This window comes from Pan troglodytes, chromosome 18, assembly GCF_028858775.2.
Source record: "Pan troglodytes isolate AG18354 chromosome 18, NHGRI_mPanTro3-v2.0_pri, whole genome shotgun sequence".
NCBI classification, from domain to species: domain Eukaryota; kingdom Metazoa; phylum Chordata; class Mammalia; order Primates; family Hominidae; genus Pan; species Pan troglodytes.
The window spans coordinates 17,740,673-17,759,689 of record NC_072416.2 but is presented as its reverse complement, the minus strand read 5'-3'; the positions used below and the strand labels follow the sequence as shown (position 1 = coordinate 17,759,689).

At 45.2% G+C, this 19,017-nt stretch overlaps 1 protein-coding gene across 3 annotated transcripts in view; it reads right to left on the bottom strand.

Annotated features, from left to right (window-relative positions):
* BMERB1 (bMERB domain containing 1) overlaps window positions 1–19,017 on the bottom strand; it is a 178,527-nt gene that overhangs the window by 144,727 nt on the left and 14,783 nt on the right. The window contains exon 3 of one of the 3 annotated variants that reach the window (XM_063796170.1): window positions 9,110–9,474. In XM_063796170.1, coding sequence (XP_063652240.1) covers window positions 9,110–9,215 — 106 coding nt within the window. In that variant the 5' untranslated portion in view covers window positions 9,216–9,474. 3 annotated transcript variants of the gene reach the window in all.

The following is a 19,017-nucleotide window of genomic DNA, read 5'->3' as shown; positions in this document are numbered from 1 at the left end:
TACCTCCAGGGTGCAAGCGATTCTCGTGTCTCAGGCTCCCGAGTAGCTGGAATCACAGGTGTGCACCACCACATCTGGCTAATTTTTTGTATTTTTAGTAAAGACAGGGTTTCACCATGTTGGCCAGGCTGGTCTCGAACTCCTGACCTCAGGTGATCCTCCCACCTTGGCCTCCCAAAGTGCTGGGATTACAGGCTCGAGCTGCCACGCCTGGCCCACACTTGTACTTTTCATTTAGCATGTGTTTCATTATACTGCTTTATAAGTTGCGGTGGATTTTTTGTTTTTGTTTTTGTTTGTTTGTTTGTTTTTTGAGATAGGGCCTCACTGTCGCCCAGGCTGGAGTACAGTGGTGCCATCTTGGCTCACCACAGCTTCCGGGCCCCCCAGGCTCAAGCGATTCTCTCACCTCAGCCTCCCAAGTAGCTAGCACCACGTCCGGCTAATTTTTTGTATTTTTGGTAGAGACAGGGTTTTGCCACATTGCCCAGGCTGGTCTCAAACTCTGGGGCTCAAGTAATCCTCCCTGCCTGGGCCTACCAAAGTGCTGGGATTACACATGAGAGCCACCGCGCCCAGCCTGTGGTGTTTTTTTTTTGAGACAGGGTCTCAGGTCTTGCTCTGTCGCTCAGGCTGGAGTCCAGTGGTGCAATCTCAGCTCACTGTAACCTCCGCCTCCGCGGTTCAAGTGATCCTCCTGCCTCAGCCTCCAGAGTAGCTGGGATTACAGATGCATGCCACTATGCCTGGCTAATTTTTGTATTTTTGGTAGAGATGGGGTTTCACCATGTTGCTCAGGCTGGTCTTGAACTCCTGATGTTAAGTGATCCACCAGCCTCGGCCTCCCAAAGTGCTGGGATTACAAGTGTGAGCAACCACGCCTGGCCCTGTGGTGTTCTTTATGGCTGTGTCTCTCACTCCAAATCTGTAAACCTTTTAAGAGTGAAGGCTGGGATTCTGTCTTATTCCATCTCTAATCTCTACAGCACCCAGCACTGAACCAAGAATAACAGACAGTGGATAGGAACATCCAGAGGCAGAGAGGGCTTAGAATCAGGCTCCAGCCCTACCACCTTCTAGCTTTATGCCTTTCAGCAAGTTTCTTAACCCCCTGAAACCTCGGTTTCCCCATGTTTAAATGGGAATAATAATTCTCCTTATGTCATAGGGCTGTTATGAGAATTTAATAAGCTCAAGTTCATAGCTAAAACTCATTGAATGGATATTATTATTAATATGTGTTTAATAACTAATCAGTCCAAGAATAGGCATGATTAATTTTTTCTTCAATTAACACAGGAGGAAACTCTTGCAAAAATAAAACATAACGTTATGAGCAAAGTTATGAGCAGACATTACTCAACTGTGTGAATAATTGGGCTTGTTCAAAGTACATTCTAGATACTGTCATATTTGTAATATTTATATCACTGCTATAATAGTTTTGCAATAATTTACATAGTTGCCTCTCAAGAGACAGTGCAGAATCTATCCCTCTCCTAATTCTTTTTTTTTTTTTTTTTTTTTCTTGAGACAGTGTCTCACTCTGTCGCCCAGGCTGGAGTGCAATGGTGTGACCTCAGCTCACTGCAAGCTCTGCCCCCTGGTTCAAGTGAGTCTCCTGCCTCAGCCTCCCGAGTAGCTAGGATTACAGGCATGCGCCACCACGCCCAGCTAATTTTTGTATTTTTGGTAGATGTGGGTTTCACCATGTTGCCCAGGCTGGTCTCAAACTCCTCACCTCAGGTGATCCACCTGCCTCGGTCTCCCAAAGTGCTGAGATTACAGGCTTCAGCCACTGTGCCCGGCCTCCCTCTCCTAAGTCTTAACCAGGTGCTTGATCTTCCAGAGGACAACCCATGGGGCCCTTGTCACACCTTTCACACTCAAGGAAACTGCCACCACTTCTCCAAAATAAAATTGATTAGGAAGGAATCACGGACTATAACAAATGCTGCTTGCATTGATCATCACTTGCCCCGCTATGGACTTATTCCCCATCTAGTACCCAACATGACCCTTTAAAAACAAAAACCAGGCTGAGCGCAGTGGCTCTTGCCTGTAGTCCCAGCCCTTTGGGAGGCTGAGACAGGCAGATTGCTTTTGAGCCCAGGAGTTCAAGACTAGCCTGGAAACACAGCAAAACCCCATCTCTACCAAAAATTCAAAAACTAACAGGGCTGCTGGGCATCGTGGCTCACGGCTGTAATCCCAGCATTTTGGGAGGCTGAGGCAGGGGGATCACTTGAGGTCAAGAGTTCGAGACCAGCCTGACCAACATGGAAAAACCCCATCTCTACTAAAAATACAAAAATTAACCAGGCATGGTGGTGGGCACCTGTAATCCCAGCTACTTGGGAGGCAGAAGAATCGCTCGGACCCAGGAGGCAGAGGTTGCGGCAAGCCAAGATCACACCACTGCACTCCAGCCTGGGCAAGAGAACGAGACTCTGTCTTAATTTTTTTTTTTTAATGGGCTCTAGAGGCATGTGAACTTGTAGTTCCAGCTACTCAGGAGGCTGAGGCGGGAGAATCCATTGAGCCCAGGAGGTTGAAGCTGCAGTGATCCGAGATCTCACCACAGCACTCTATCCTGGGTGACAAGCGAGACCCTGTCTCAAAAACAAAAAACCTCAAAAAACATAACAGTTCATGTTAGTCCCTTGATTAAAATGTTTCAGCAGTTTCTCCTGCAATGAGAATAAATTTCAGACTTTTTGTTGGTTTGTTTTAATCACAACCTAAAAGGCCCTACCTAGTCTGGCTTCCCTCTGATTCATCTGCCCTTCACCCTGACTCACTGGGTTCCAGCCACCCTGGCCTTCTGTCTCTTCCTCTAGCACAAGGCCTTTACGTTTACTGCCTGGATTCCTGCTATTTATACAGTAAAATGTCACCTCCTTAGAGAAGCGCTTCCTGAACACCAAATGAAAAGTACCCCTTCCCTATTAATGCCCATGAAACATTTACTATGACCTAAACCATCTTACTTGTTTGCTTTATGTAATATTTGACGCCTTCACTCTCAACCCAGGTCTTAACTTCCCCTAAATAGAAGCTTTATGTGGGCAGGGACTTTGTCGAGAAATCTCAAGACTGTACCTGCAGCCCCTAGAACACTGCCTGGCACTTGTAAGGCACTCAGTACCTATTTATGGAGTGAATAAATGGGATCTGGGGAGCAAATGATGGTCGTTTTTTACATTTTATTTTCATATTTCAGATGAATTCAAATTTTTTATAAAGTACATGTATTACTTCTAGAATCAGAAAAAAATGATGCAAAACCAAAATAAAATAATAAAATGAGCATATGTAACCAAACAGAAGATAGTTCAAACCTTTCGCCAAGAATCTATTATATAGATTGCCAGCAATTTGCATTATTTCAGTCTCCACACTGTTTATGAAACCTGAAACGCTGGCCAGTTTAACGATCTGCTTGTTAGTCAGTACACAACTTTGAACTTTTAAATAATAGTCATCTCCCCTGGGCTTATGGAAAGATTGCAGTTTGAGCTTTCTACTTCATTCCAATCTCCTACTCATAGAGCATTTATTTCCAGCACTATGTCTGTGTTGATTTTTTTTTTTTTTTTTTTTTTTTTTTTTTTTTTTTGAGATGAAGTCTTGCTCTGTCACCCAGGCTGGAATGCAGCGGTCCAATCTCGGCTCACTGCAACCTCTGCCTCCTGAGTACAAGCAATTCTCTCACCTCAGCCTCCCTAGTAGCTGGGATTATAGGCGCCCATCACCACGCCTGGCTAATTTTTGTATTTTTAATACAGACAGGGTTTCGCCATGTTGGGACAGCTGGCCTCGAACTGCTGACCTCAAGCGATCCGCCCACCTCAGCCTCCCAAAGTGCTGGGATTACAGGCATGAGCCACCACACCCAGCCAGTTGATGCTATTACCTCTCCTGGCATTCCCCTCTCCCGCCCCCAACTCCTCCACTTCCCCTGTCCAAAATCTTGATCATCCTTTAAGACACATACAAATCTATCAAGAAATGGCCACAACAGAGACAACTGTGTTTCTGAAAAGCTCTGCGCTTTTTCAAAAGGCGCCTTGTCTGCATGTCTCCCTCAATTAATTACACTTGGTTGAAAGCAGTATTTTTATATACCTAACCACGCTGAAATGTCACTATACATTTTCCAGCTGAGCGGGGAAAAAACCTCCCTGCTAGTGGAAAAACGCTGTTGAAGGTGGCTGGGAGCAATTACTTTGAACCTTTCTCAAAGGAGAAAATACTAGATGGTTTGTAAGGGTGCAGAAGCCTTTCTCCACATGTTCCCATGAGGAAGGCAGTATGTACAGAATCATTAACCAGAATTTACTAAGAAATGGAAGCAATGAAAAGCTGTAACTGGTGAGCTTGGGATAACCTCTGCAAATATTGCTGGGGCCATCCCCTTCTGTCCTCCTATGACAACCATTCAGCCTTGACTGAGCGCTTTCAGCATGTGAGGCCCTGTGCTAAATGCATTATATACATATCTCATCTAATCTTCCAAGAGTCCGAAGTGCGCATTACTACAATTATCCCCATTTCACAGATGAGGCAACTGACACACAGAGACCTTGAGCAATTTTCCCAGGGTCACAAATCTACCAAGTGACAGCTGAATAAGGCTGGTTTGAACTCATTCAGCCTAACTTCAAAACGTTCCTTCTTTGCTACTCTGATATAGCACATTACATATCTTTTATCTAAAAACTATAGTTGAAATTTAAAATAGCAGTCAACACAATCTTAACTAAAAAAGACCAGTTCTGCAGTCTCCCTCCCCTCTTCAATTCTGTTTAATTTACACCTACTCAGTGTTTAACATAAAATATTTAAAAATGTGTGGAAGTTAAACAGAGCATGCCTTCTTTTTAAGGGGCCTCTTCTTTTCTCCAGCATTTCATGTGTTACAACATTGGCTTGGCAATTGTCATGCCATAGAAACAAAAGTACTAATTTTCACACTTCATTAATAAATAAATGGAGGCCCCAGGCTTTATGGAATGGATCCATAGATACCCTGAGAGTTGAAAGAGTGTTCCAAAAAAGGTTTAATCAAACACCCGCTGCGTGCAAACACGCATCTAGAAAACAGGCCCAGGCATGGTAGCTCACACCTGTAATCACGGCACTTTGGGAGGCCAAGGAGGGCAGATCACTTGAGGCCAGGAGGTCGAGACCAGCCTGGCCAACATGGTGAAACCCCATCTCTACTAAAAATACAAAAATTAGCCGGACGTGGTGGTGCATGCCTGTAATCCCAGCTACTCGGGAGGCTGAGGCGGGAGAATTGCTTGAACCTGGGAAGCGGATGCTGCAGTGAGCTGATTGTGCCACTGCACTCCAGCCTGGGCGACAGAGCAAGACCCTGTCTCAAAAAAAAAAAAAAAAAAAAAGAGTCTAGAAAATAAAACTTGCCAGATTCAAGTTTCAAAAGTTAGACTCTGGATCCACGTTTTAAGAATTTCAGCTTTCGCCAGGTGTGGTGGCTCATGCCTGTAATCCCAGCACTTTGGAAGGCTGAGGTGGGTGGATCACCTAAGGTCAGGAGTTCAAGACCAGCCTGGCCAACATAGTGAAAACCCCTCTCTACTAAAACTACAAAAATTAGTTGAGCGTGGTGGCAGGCGCCTGTAGTCCCAGCTACTTGGGAGGTTGAGGCAGGAGAATGGCTTGAACCTGGGAGGCGGAGGTTGCAGTGAGCTGAGATCATGCCACTGCACTCCAGCCTGGGGGACAGAGTGAGACTCCATCTCAAAAAAGAAAAGGAAAACCAGATTTGAGGATCCACGCAAGTACAGATCAGGAGCTGTTCCTCTTGCCTTTGACTAGGAAGCAAGACTGAGTCTTTGATGGTTTGAAACAGAGGGTAAGAAGGACTTTATACCAGACTTTTTTTTTTTGAGAGGGAGTCTCACTCTGTCACCCAGGCTGGAGTGCAGTGGTGCAATCTCAGCTCACTGCAAGCTCCGCCTCCCGGGTTCACGCCATTCTCCTGCGTCAGCCTCCCCGGCAGCTGGGACAATAGGCGCCCACTGCCACACCCAGCTAATTTTTTGTATTTTTAGTATAGATGGGGTTTCACCGTGTTAGCCAGGATGGTCTTGATCTCCTGACCTTGTGATCCGCCCGCCTCGGCCTCCCAAAGTGCTGGGATTACAGGCGTGAGCCACTGCGCCTGGCCTTATACCTGACTTTTAACAGTGTGCTACATAGGACCCAGAAGTACAAAAATTTCAGGATTGAAACTGCTGTAAATTGGGTGCTTGCTGCAATTTTCCTGCATGTTTCAAATTTTTTCTCATAAAATGTTAAGATATAAAAAGCTACAAGGGCATTATTGAAGAATTGACCAATATTTACATAATTCCTTGCAAAGAGTAAAAGCAGGTTCTGTCTATAAATGTTGTGCAGTAACCGAATGGAAGTGAACAATATGTATTGAGCACTTAACCTTGAGTACTATATGTATTTAGTATACACAATAAAGACATAATCTCTATTTTCAGAAAATGAAGGCAGAGTGAGGCTTAGCAATACTCCTAAAGTCACATAGCCAGCAAGGCACAGAGTGAGGATTCAAAGCAGCACTCGTGTGAACAGCTTCCATTCTGTGTGGACCCAGCATTTTTTTAAGGCCTCTGTGAGCTTCAGAGAGCAACAGGGCTGCCACATAATTATAAAATCACTGAGCATGTTCTGTGACTATCTCAATAGACTTAGGAAGTTTTCTGAAACCATGAAAGCAATAAACCTTCATGTTAAAAGCAGGCTCTGGGGTCCAACAGACCGGGGTTCAAATCCTGGTTCTGCCACTTAACTGTCAGATCACCTAACAAGTCCCAGTTTTGTTTTGTTTTTTTAAATCTATGCAAGATTTTAAATTTATATTTAAATTTTTTATTTTAAAATGTTTTGTTTTAAAATTTTTATTTTAAAATGTTTTTTTAAATCTAGGCAAGATTTAAATTTATAAATCTTAGTACTGCAGGAGGTTGTTGTGGGGACTAAATGAAATGATGCATTTAGAGTTCTCAGCACATGGTCATCTAGCAATAAAAGGCAGCCATTGTTGAGATTATTTTGAGCTTGTAAGAAACAGAGACCCTCATGGAGATACAGAGTAGAATGATGGTTACCAGAGGCTGGGGAGGGTATTGGGAGGGGGGACATAGAGATGGTTAATGGGTACAAAAATATAGGTAGATAGAATGAATAAGATCTAGTATCTGATAGCACAACACGATGACTACGGTCAACAATTTATTGTACATTTAAAAATAACTAAAAGAGGGCAGGTGGGGTGCCTCACACCTGTAATCCCGGCACTTTGGGAGGCCAGGGCAGGCCGATCACCTGAGGTCAGGAGTTCGGGACCAGCCTGGCCAACATAGTGAAACCCCATCTCTACTAAAAATACAAAAGTTAGCCAGGCATGGTGGCGAGCACCTGTAATCTCAGCTACTCTGGAGGCTGAGGCAGGAGAATCGCTTGAACTCAGGAAGTGGAGGTCGCAGTGAGCCGAGATTGTGTCATTGCACTCCAGTCTGGGCAACAAGAGCGAAACTCCGTCTCAAAAAAAAAAAAAAAAAAAAAGCTAAACTAAAAGAGTATAATTAGTCACACATATGGGCTTTTTAAAAAAAGGAGTGTAATTGGATTGTTTGTAACAAAAAAAAAAGGATAAATGCTTGAGGTTTCGGATACCCCGTTTACCCTGATGTGATTATTACACATTGTATGCCTGTATCAAAATATCTCATGTATTCCATAAACATGGACACCCACTATGTGCACTTAAAAATTAAAGAAAGAAACAGAGACCCTCAGCCCTGACGCCCTGATGTTATGCCAAAGCACCAAGTCATTGGGTCTTGAAAGGATGAACTAGAAAGAAAGATCAAGGTTAAAAAGGGAGAAAAAAAAAAAGAAAAGGAAAAAGGTTGGCAGTGCTATGACATCCATCCTAGCAGATGAACCACTAAGACATTGGATTGTGATTTCAACTTCAACCCGTCAGAATCAGAACACAGTTGAGCCCTTCTAGGAAGATTTTCTAAATCCATAATCACAGGTATAGAGAAAGAAAGCGCGCACACACAATTTTCCACCAGGTGAGGACAGAATAAGATCACATTCACAATACTTTAGCCCTACATCGCTCAGAGATCCGTGCTGGGGCAGAGCGCGGAGCAGTGACCCAGAGCCGAGGCAGGAAGCTGCCGGGTCCCTGAGAAGGACCTCTCCTTCCCAGCCTGGTGGGCAAGCCATGTGAGAGCAGCGGCTTTGGGGAGCCCCTGGGTTTGCAGGGACCTCCAGTGACCCTGGAGCCCCTGACGCTGCCTCTACACTTTGAGGGCAGGAGTTTCAACTATTGTATCCTATTAATGAAAAACAAAATCCTTCGTTTACTTAGAAATGTTGACATCCAAACACCGCAGAGAGAACCAGTAAATAAATACAGCCGGTCTATTTCGAAACTGCCTTCTAGAGTTGTACCCAAGCAGACTTTAACTGAGTCAAGAGAGAAAAGAGAATGGTGTGTGCCTTTTGACCCTTTTGCCGCCCCAAGCCTCCCACCCCGACCCAAGGAAGGCGAGGGAGGACAAGCTGGGAATTTCAGGTGCGCTCCGAAACCTCACGCAGGGGGTAGGAAAGCAAGCGGAAAACCAGCAGACACTCCCCCCTCTCCAGGGACGTGGGCGCTTTCCAGGACGGTCCTGCGTCTCCAGCGCCCTGGCGCATCCCAGGCGGAGAGAGGATCCTCCTCCCTGGGCTGTGGGAGAGACCCGACTTCACAGGACCAGCTGCGAGCTGACGGATCTGGGACTCCTAAGTCGAGCCCAGGCTCCTGCCTTAGCTGCCTGGCCATCTCCCAACCCTCCCAGTGAGGCTCAGCCCGGAGGGTACCCCCCTTTTGTTCGCGGGGAGAGCGCGTCGCTGCGCAGAGCTGCGTATCCCCCTGCGCTGCCAGCCCCGCTGCGGGGGCGCTTCCCTGGGTCCACTGCTGGCGTTCCTCGCGCTCCCGCGACCACCCGCTCAGGCGCACGGATCCCCAGCTGTCCCCGGCCCCCCGCCCCACCGCCGCAGTACTCACTTCTCCCCAGTCTCTCCGTTTTCCAAGCCGTCTCCTCCACCGCCCCATAGCGCCTCAGAGGCTTCTCGGCTTCCAGATGGGCGGACAAAGATTGCTTTAATTCCATCGCTGATCCCCGTGGCCAGGTCGACGGGTCTCCCTTTACTCCATTCCCGCTGCGGGCTGCAGGGAGGGAGGTGGCTCCAGCCAGCAGCGTTTTAACGGGCCGGGCGCCCGTGACGCTGCTCCATCTCCTCCGCCGCCGCCAGCGCCCGGGAGCGCCTACGGGTACCCAGAAGGGGCAGGGATGCACGGCACATGCGCAGTGGAGGCTTGGTGGGGGGGCTTGGGGGCTGGGTAGGGAGACAGAGGGGCAGGTGATAACTCTAAGAAAAACAACAAACAAAACAACTAAAATAAAACCAACACAAAGGAAGTGAGAACAAGGCCCCTGCCTATTCTAGAGCCCCTAGTGATGCTTGGCATGGGGCTGGCACTGTGGGCGGCTTGCGAGCTGTAAGCGGGCTGCGGGTTTTGAGTGGGATTGGTGAGCCCGTCTCTATCTGCGGGCGATGCATCCGTCTTTCTGGGGAGCATGCAGAGGCGTGAGTGTGGACCTAGATCTATGGGTTCTGGGCTTGGCTGACTGCTTTTCTGTGAGAATATCTGTCGTGTGCGTCTGTTTAATTTGAAGTGGGACAGTGGATGCCTACGTCATTTCCATATGTGTTTGCATGCACTTTGGGGGGAGAGAGAGAGAGAGATGAAAATATTTTGCACACAGGTATAGCAGAGCTGTTTGGAGCATGGGGCTTTACTTTCCAGAAACCCCAGAGGTTTATCTTTAAAAACAAACAAACAAACAAACAAAAAACACCATGGCAGTGCCTGGGCACGATGGCTCATGCCTGTAATCCCAGCACTTTGGGAGGCCGAGGTGGGTGGATCACTTGAGGCCAGGAGTTCGAGACTAGCCTGGCCAACATGGTGAAACCCCATCTTTACTGAAAATACAAAAATTAGCCAGCTGTGATGGCGCAGGCCTGTAATTCCAGCTACTCGGGAGGCTGAGGCAGGAGAATCGCTTGAACCTGGGAGGCAGAGGTTGCAGTGATCCGAGATCATGCCATTGCACTCCAGCCTGGGCAACAAGAGGAAAACTCCGTCTCAAAAAAAGAAAAGAAACGAAAAAAAGAAAATGATTTCCCAGTAGGAAACAGGGAAAGAATATGAATAGTCATGTCATGTGGGCAGAGGAGGAAGGCCCAATGTGAGAAGCTGCTCAACCCCCTTAGTAATAAGGAAAATGAAAATGTAAATAAGAATATATCATCCAATAGGCAAAAACTAAAAAATCTAACAATCATGTGTTGTAAAAGATGTGGATTTTTTTTTGAGACAGAGTCCAAAAATGCTGGGGTTACAGATGTGAGACACCATGCCTGGCATAATTTGAACTTTTATCTAATGCTAGTGGGAGTATAAATTGGTACAACTTTTTTTCTCTCTGTCACCCAGGCTGGAGTGCAGTGGCATAGTCTCGGCTCACTGAAACCTCCACCTCCTGGGTTCAAGCTCCTGAGTAGCTGTGACTACAGGCGTGCCACCATGCCCAGCTAATTTTTTGTATTTTTAATGGAGATGTGGTTTCACCATGTTGGCCAGGCTGGTCTCGAACTCCTGACCTCAAGTGATCTGCCCGCCTTGGTCTCCCAAAGTGCTGAGACTACAGGAATGAGCCACTGTGCCTGGCTGCATGAATGTAATGTTTATTGTTCTCAGGTATATATGTATAACTCTACAAATTATATATAATAGCGCTATTTAACATTTTCTTATAATTTATACAAATGACATCATACTTTATAATTCTGCAAGTTGCTTTTTTCTGTTGTTCCACAATATGCTTTTCTTCCTTTTAAAAAGATAGAGACAGGTTTTCACTGTGTTGCTCAGGCTGGTCTTGAATTCCTGGGCTCAAGTGATCCACCTGCCTCAGCCTGCCAAAGTGCTAGGATTACAGGCGTGAGCCACCGTGCCCGGCCCACATTATGCTTTTGAGAAATATGAATTCTGATTCATGTAACTCTGGTTCATAGTCTACTGTATAGTATTCTACATGAATGAACCATAATTGGTCTATTTTTTCATTGATGAGGTATAAAGATTATTCCCAATTGTCCACAATTACAAACATGGCAGCAGCAAATGTTTTTATACTCATTTCCCTGTACGACTGAATAGGAGTTTTTCTAGGGGAAAAAATTACAATGGCATGGGGTATGCACATCTGCCAGTTGGACTAGAGGGTCAACCTGCTTTTAAAATTAGTTGTACCAGGCCAGGCACAGTGGCTCACGCCTGTAATCCCAGCACTTTGGGAGGCTGAGGCGGGCGGTTAGTCTGAGGTCAGGAGTTCGAGACCAGCCTGGCCAACATGGTGAAACCCCGTCTCTACTAAAAATACAAAAAAAATTAGCCGGGCCTGGTGGCGCACACCTGTAATTCCAGTTACTCAGGAGGTTGAGGCAGGAGAATCACTTGAACCCGTGGGACGGAGGTTGCAGTTAACTGAGATCATGACACTGCACTCCAGCCTCAGTGACAGTGAGACGCTGTCTCAAAAAAAAAAACAAAAAACAATAAACATTACATTCAGGATAGTAATTACTTTGGGAGGCTGGGAAAGGGTAAGTAGTTAGTTTCAGCTATATCTAAAATTTATATATTTTTAAACTATTTACAGTATTTTGAAAATTTTTAAATCTACAGAAAAGTTGCAAGATTAGTACAATAAGAAAAATATAGACCTTGGCCAGGTGCGGTGGCTCATGCCTATAATCCCAGCACTTTGGGAGGCTAAGGTGGGAGGAATCCTTGAGCTCAGGAGTTCGAGACCAGCCTGGGCAACAAAGCAGTTTTCCATCTCTACAAAAATTAAAACATTAACCAGGTGTGGTGGCACACACCTATAATTCCAGATACTCAGGAGGCTGAGGTAGGAGGACTGCTTGGGCCTGGGAGGTCAAGGCTACAGTGAGGCAAGACCACACCACTCTACTCCAACCTAGATGACAGAGTGAGACCCTGTCTCCAAAATACACACACACACACACACATATATATATAATTTGTGTGTGTATATATACAGTATGTGTATATATACGTTATTTTATATAATATGTATGTTATTTTCTTGTATATGTATATGTGTGTGTATATATACTATATATATATATACACACGCACACACATCCCTTACTAGATTCACTAATGAATATTTAAATTTATATTTCTTAAAAGAGATCTGAAGCATATATGTTAAAATCTGTTGGAGATGGCTGGTGGGCACTACACCCTTACCAGAATGACTAAAATTAAAAAGACTGACAATACCAAATGTTAGTCCAGATGCTAGTAAATAAATGAGTTAGCAGTTAGTAAGAATGTAACTACAATTTATTGCTGTTCGGAGTATAAAATGGTACTACCACTTTAGAAAATGAGAGATAATGGCTGGGCGTGGTGACTCACGCCTGTAATCCTAGCACTTTAGGAGGCTGAGGTGGGCGGATCACCTGAGGTCAGGGGTTCAAGACCAGCCCAACATGGCAAAACCTCGTCTGTGCTAAAAAAATTCAAAAATTAGCCAGGCATGATGGCACATGCCCGTAATCCCAGCTACTCAGGAGACTGAGGCAGGAGAATCGCTTGAACCGGGGAGGCGGAGATTGCAGTGAACTGAGATTGCGCCACTGCATTCCAGCGTGGGCGACAGAGTGAGACTGTCTCAAAATAAAAAAGAAAGAAATAAAAAAAGACTGGCAATACCCTCTAAAGCTACAAATATATATATTTTTTTCTGTCTGGCAGCAATTCTATTCCTGGATATATCCCTAAGAGAAATACATACTTGTGTCCACCAATGTTAAGAGCTTTACTCATAATGACAAGAAATGAAAACAACTCAAATGTCTATCAACAATAGAATGGACAAAAATTACGCTATATTCATACAACTGAATCTGCACAGCAACGAAAAAGACCAAACTACTGGCCAGGCACAATGGCTCACACCTGTAATCCTAGCACTTGAGGAGGCTGAGGTGGGCAAATCGCTTGAACCCAGGAGTTCGAGACCAGCCTGGGCAACATGGCAAAATCCCTTCTCTACAAAAAATACAAAAATTAGCCAGGCATGGGTGGTGTGTGCCTGTAGTCTTAGCTACTCAGGAGGCTGAGGCAGGAGGATCACTTGAGCGTGGGAGGTTCAGGCTGCAGTGAACCGTGATCATGCCACTGCACTCCAGCCTGGGCCACAGAGTGAAACCCTGTCTCACAAAAAAAAAAAAACAAACAAACAAAAAAACAAATTACTACCAACAAAATGGATGAATCTTACAGACATAATATATAAATAAAAGGGTGTGTATCCCTTAAAAGACGGTTGGTGCATTTAGGGATCTTTGTCATGTAATTATCTCTACATTAAAATATTTTATAATTTAAAAAAGAAAAAATACATCTATTGGATCTAAAAATTCAACTCATGGAAATCTACCCGAAGGAATATCTGAATTACTAAAAATACATTCACACAATATATTTTTTTTACAATTTATGTAAACTGTAGAAAAAATTAGAAAAGGGTCAGTATCTTACAAAAGGGAAATGGCTAAACTTACGGTATGCCTGCAATGTAACACTGGACACTTATTTAAAATGATGTTTACAAAGAAATGTAATAGGGAAATGTCATAGGGAAAACATAGCACAATTTAATCAAAATATCAGGAAAAGTAGAATACAAATTGTAATATAAAGTGTGAGCTGTTGTTCTGGATCTTTTGGCTAAGATCAAGTGCACACTGTAATCTCAATCATATTTTATAGAATGATAATGGTAGAAATTTAAAAATACTGTGATTCCTTTTTTTTTTTTTTTTTTTTTGAGAGTCTCGCTCTGTCACCCAGGCTAGCGTGCTGTGGTGTGATGTCGGCTCACTGCTCACCTCCCGGGCTCAAGCAATCCTCCCACCCAGGCCTCCTTAGTAGCTGGGACTACGGGTATGCACCACCTTGCCCAACTAATTTTTGTATTTTTAGCGGAGATGTAGTTTTTGCCATGTTGCCCAGGTGGGTCTTGACCTCCTGGCCTCAGGTGATTCTCTTGCCTCTGCCTCCCAAAGAGCTGGGATTACAGGCATGGGCTACCACACCCGGCTACTGTGATTCCAATTTTACCTGTTTACGTATATACAAACATGTATACACATCCAGGGTGAAAAAACACTAAAATGTCATACACCAAAATATTGATAGTGACTACCTATGTATGTCATGATAATAAATGTTTTGTTTGTATTCTCCAATGTTTCTACAAAGTATACGTATTACTTTTATTTATTTGAGATAGAGTCTTACTCTGTTGCCCACCCTAGAGTACAGTGGCACGATCTTGATCTCGGCTTATTGTAACCTCCACCTGCCAGGTTCAAGCAATCCTCCCACTTCAGCCTCCTAAGTAGGTGGGAGTGTAGGTGCCCACCACCACACCCAGCTAATGTTTGCATTTTTAGTAGAGATGAGGTTTCACCATGTTGGCCAGGCTCGTCTCAAACTCTTGACCTCAAGTGATCTGCCCACCTTGGCCTCCCAAAGTGCTGGGATTACAGGCATGAGCCACCAAGCCCGGCCTGTATTACTTTTATAATCAGAAAAGAAATCAGGCTGGGTGCAGTGGCTCACACCTGTAATCCCAGCACTTTGGGAGGCCGAGGCAGGAGGATTGCCTGAGGCCAGGAGTTCAAGACCAGCCTGAGGAATACAGCAAGACCCTGTCTCTACCAAAAAAAAAAAAAAAAAAAAAAATTAGCCAGCTGTTGTGGCATACACCTATAGTCCCAGCTACTCGGGAGGTTGAGGTGAGAGGATTGCTTGAGCCCAGGAGGTTGAGACTGCAGTGAGTGAGCTATGATCATGCCACTGCACTCCTGCCTGGGCTACAGAGTGAGTCTCTGTCTCTAAAATATAAATAAATAATGGTGGTGTTTTTTTTTTTGAGACGGAGTCTTGCTCTGTCGCCTAGGCTGGAGTGCAGTGGTGCTATATTGGCTCACTGCAAGCTCCGCCTCTCGGGTTCACACCATTCTCCTGCCTTAGCCTCCCGAGTAGCTGGGTCTACAGGCACCCGCCACCACGCCCAGGTAATTTTTTGCATTTTTAGTAGAGACAGGGTTTCACCGTGTTAGCCAGGATGGTCTTGATCTCCTGACCTCGTGATCCGCCCACCTCAGCCTCCCAAAGTGCTGGGATTACAGGCGTGAGCCACCACGCCCAGCAATAAATAATGGTTTTAATGTATGAAAAATAAAATGACTAGCAGTAAATACAAGAGAACATTAACAATGGCTGTTTCTAGAGTTGAAATTTGGGAAATATTTTTTTTTTAATTTTATGAATTTTCCAACCATCTATATTGAGCCCATATTGTTTTAGAATTCAAAAACGAATAAATTTCACTTCTAAAAGTGTGTAATACAATTCCACAATCCTAGAGGACAAACTATCCCTGCCACCACAGTCCCCAGAACCCTGTCTGTTTGCATTAGCATAGGGTGATAATGCTTCAAGTTCAGTAACTGGCTGAAGTCACCATCTGCATGGAAGTATTAAGCAGCGACACCCCCCCACACCCTCCCCTCCACCCCCTCACCCCCGCCCCCCCCCCCCGCCCCCGAGCCCTGGCTGCTTGTCCTGGCTCAGTGCCTCGGCTTTGCTGGGAATGCCAAGGACTTGGAGGGATCCTGGGTGATTATAAAGAGCCAAGGCAGCAGGGGCCAGTGCAAGACACTTTTATAACTGTCATTTTGGTTGATTGAAAGGAAAAATAATGCAATCTCATCCTGGTAATTTGATACTTCATCCAGCATGTTGAGAATTTCAAACGTCCATGACACTGAGCTTATGAGAATCGCATGGTTTTCAAAATTGCGGGCCGTGAAATCCAGAGGATCTGAGTTTGAGCCCTGACTCTGCCACCTGCTGGCTGTGTGACTCTGTGTGTTTGTCCCTTAATTTCTGTAATCTTCACTTTCTTTCAAATGCTAATGACATTATTATCTATTCTGAGGACTATTATTATTATTATTATTTTGATGTGGAGTCTCACTCTGTTGCCCAGGCTGGAGTGTAGTGGTGAGGACTATTATTATTATTATTATTATTATTATTATTCTTTTGACATGGAGTCTCACTCTGTTGCCCAGGCTGGAGTGTAGTGGTGAGGACTATTATTATTATTATTATTATTATTATTATTCTTTTGACATGGAGTCTCACTCTGTTGCCCAGGCTGGAGTGTAGTGGTGAGGACTATTCTTCTTTTGACATGGAGTCTCACTCTGTTGCCCAGGCTGGAGCATAGTAGTGTGATCTTGGCTCACTGCAACCTCCACCTCCCAGGTTCAAGTGATTCTCCTGTCTCAGCCTCCTAAGTAGCTGGGATTATAGGCGCACATCACCAGGCCCGGCTAATTTTTGTATTTTTAGTAGAGACGAGGTTTCACCATTTTGGCCAGGCTGGTCTGGAACTCCTGACCTCAGGTGATCCGCCTGACTAGGCCTCCCAAAGCGTTGGGATTATAGGCGTGAACCACCACACCCAGCCCCAGAGGACTATTATGATTAAATGAGATAAAGTATGGCAGCCCATAGGAGGTCCTCAGTACAAGTTAGTATCATCATGATCATCATCCTTCTTGGGTTGAAGCAACATGTTAGCTGATATTTTGAGTGCTGACTCTTTGAGAATTTACCAAATAAAGTCTCCAAATCAAAACCAAAAACCTATTAAAATGACATTGACCTGTAATCCTAATGTATCTGGAATGTATTCCTTCTGGTGGGTTCTTGGTCTCTCTGACTTAAAGAATGAAGCTGTGGACCCTCGCAGTGAGTGTTACAGTTCTTAAAGATGGTGTGTCCGGAGTTTGTTTCTTCAGATGTTCAGATGTGTCTGGAGTTTTTTCCTTCCGGTGGGTTCACGGTCTCGCTGACTTCAGGAGTGAAGCCACAGACCCTCGCAGTGAGTGTTATTGCTCACAAAGGTGGTGCAGACACAAAGACTGAGCAGCAGCAAGATTTAATGTGAAGAGCGAAAGAACAAAGCGTCCGCAGCGTTGAAGGGGACCCAAGCAGGTTGCCGCTGCTGGTTGGGGGTGGCCAGCTTTTATTCCCTTATTTGTCCCTGACCATGTCCTGCTGATTGGTGCGTTTTTACAGAGTGCAGATTGGTGCGTTTACAAACCTTTAGCTAGACACAGAGTGCTGACTGGTGAGTTTTTACAGAGTGCAGATTGGTGCGTTTACAAACCTTTAGCTAGACAGAAAAGTTCTCCAAGTCCCCACTCCATACAGGAAATGCAGCGGGCTTCACCTCTCACTAACACTTTGGGAGATTGAGGCAAAAGGATTGCTTGAGCCCAGGAGTTCAAGACCAGCTTGGGCAACATAGGGAGATCCCGTCTATACAAGTGATAATTAAAAAATTAGCCGGGAGTGGTGGCATGTGCCTGTGGTCCCAGCAACTCAGGGGGCTGGGGTGGGAGGCTTACCTGAACCCAGGAGGTTGAGGCTGCAGTGAGCTATGACTGGATCACTGCCCTCCAGCCTGAGTGACAGTGAAATCCTGTCTCAAACAAAACAAAACAAAACAAAACAAAAAACCACACCATTAAAATGACATTGAGTAGAAAAATTAGATCTCTCATACCATGAATATACAATGTTGCAACCTCTTTGGAAGATGGTCTGGCAGTTCCTCCCGGGAGGTGGAGGTTGCAGTGAGCTGAGATCGCACCGCTGAACTCCAGCCTGGGCAACAGAGCGAGACTGTCTCCAGAAAAAAAAATAGAAAATATCCAGCAATCTTGGGGAAAAAAAAATCGTAAAAGATATAAATGGGTTTGGAAGGTAGAATAGAGTTCCAGAAAGCATAGTATGTATTGCTCTTAAGGGAGGCTTGAGAGAGAGAAAAGAAGTTGAGGAAATATTTGCTCTCAAGACTTAGGACCTGAAATCCCCTATCTGTTATAGAGCTGGGAGCTGCTGCTTCTCCATGAAGTGCTTGAGGAGTGGGATCAGGTGTGTGAGTTTTGCAGGGGCATGAAGTTTTACCATAGGAGCTTAGAGCACATGCTATTTGAGAGTGGGGAGGGTATCTGAGAAAAATCCCTGGGTTGCATGCGTATTCTCCCTCTATTATAGAATTGTCTGAGTTTTTTTGTGGTTTTCTTTTCTCTTTTTGATGGAGTCTCAATCTGTTCCCCAGGCTGGAGTGCAATGGCACGATCTCGGCTCAGGGCAACCTCCGCCTCCCAGGTTCAAACGATTCTCCTGCCTCAGCCTCCCAAGTAGCTGGGATTACAGGCATGAACCACCACGCCTGGCTAATTTTTCGTATTATTGGTAGAGATAGGGTTTCACCTTTTGGCCAGGCTGGTCTTGAATTCCCAACCTCAGCCCAGTCTGCTCACCTCAGCCTCCTAAAATACTGGGATTACAGGCAGCATTGACTGTTTTTTGTTTGAGAGGGAGTCTCGCTTTCTCGCTTTGTCGCCAGATCAGAGTGTAGTGGCGTTATCTCGGCTCACTGGAATCTCCGCCTCCCAGATTCAAGCGATTGTCCTGCCTCAGCCTCCCCAGTAGTTGGGATTACAGGCATGCACCACCATGCCCAGCTAATTTTTGTATTTTTAGTAGAGACGGGGTTTCACTAAGTTAGCCAGGATAGTCTCGATCTCTTGACTTTGTGATCCGCCTGCCTCGGCCTCCCAAAGTGCTGGGATAACAGGCGTGAGCCACTGCGCCCAGCCCGCATTGTCTGTTTTTTAAAAGCTGATGTTTATTGCGTGGTTACTATGTGCTGG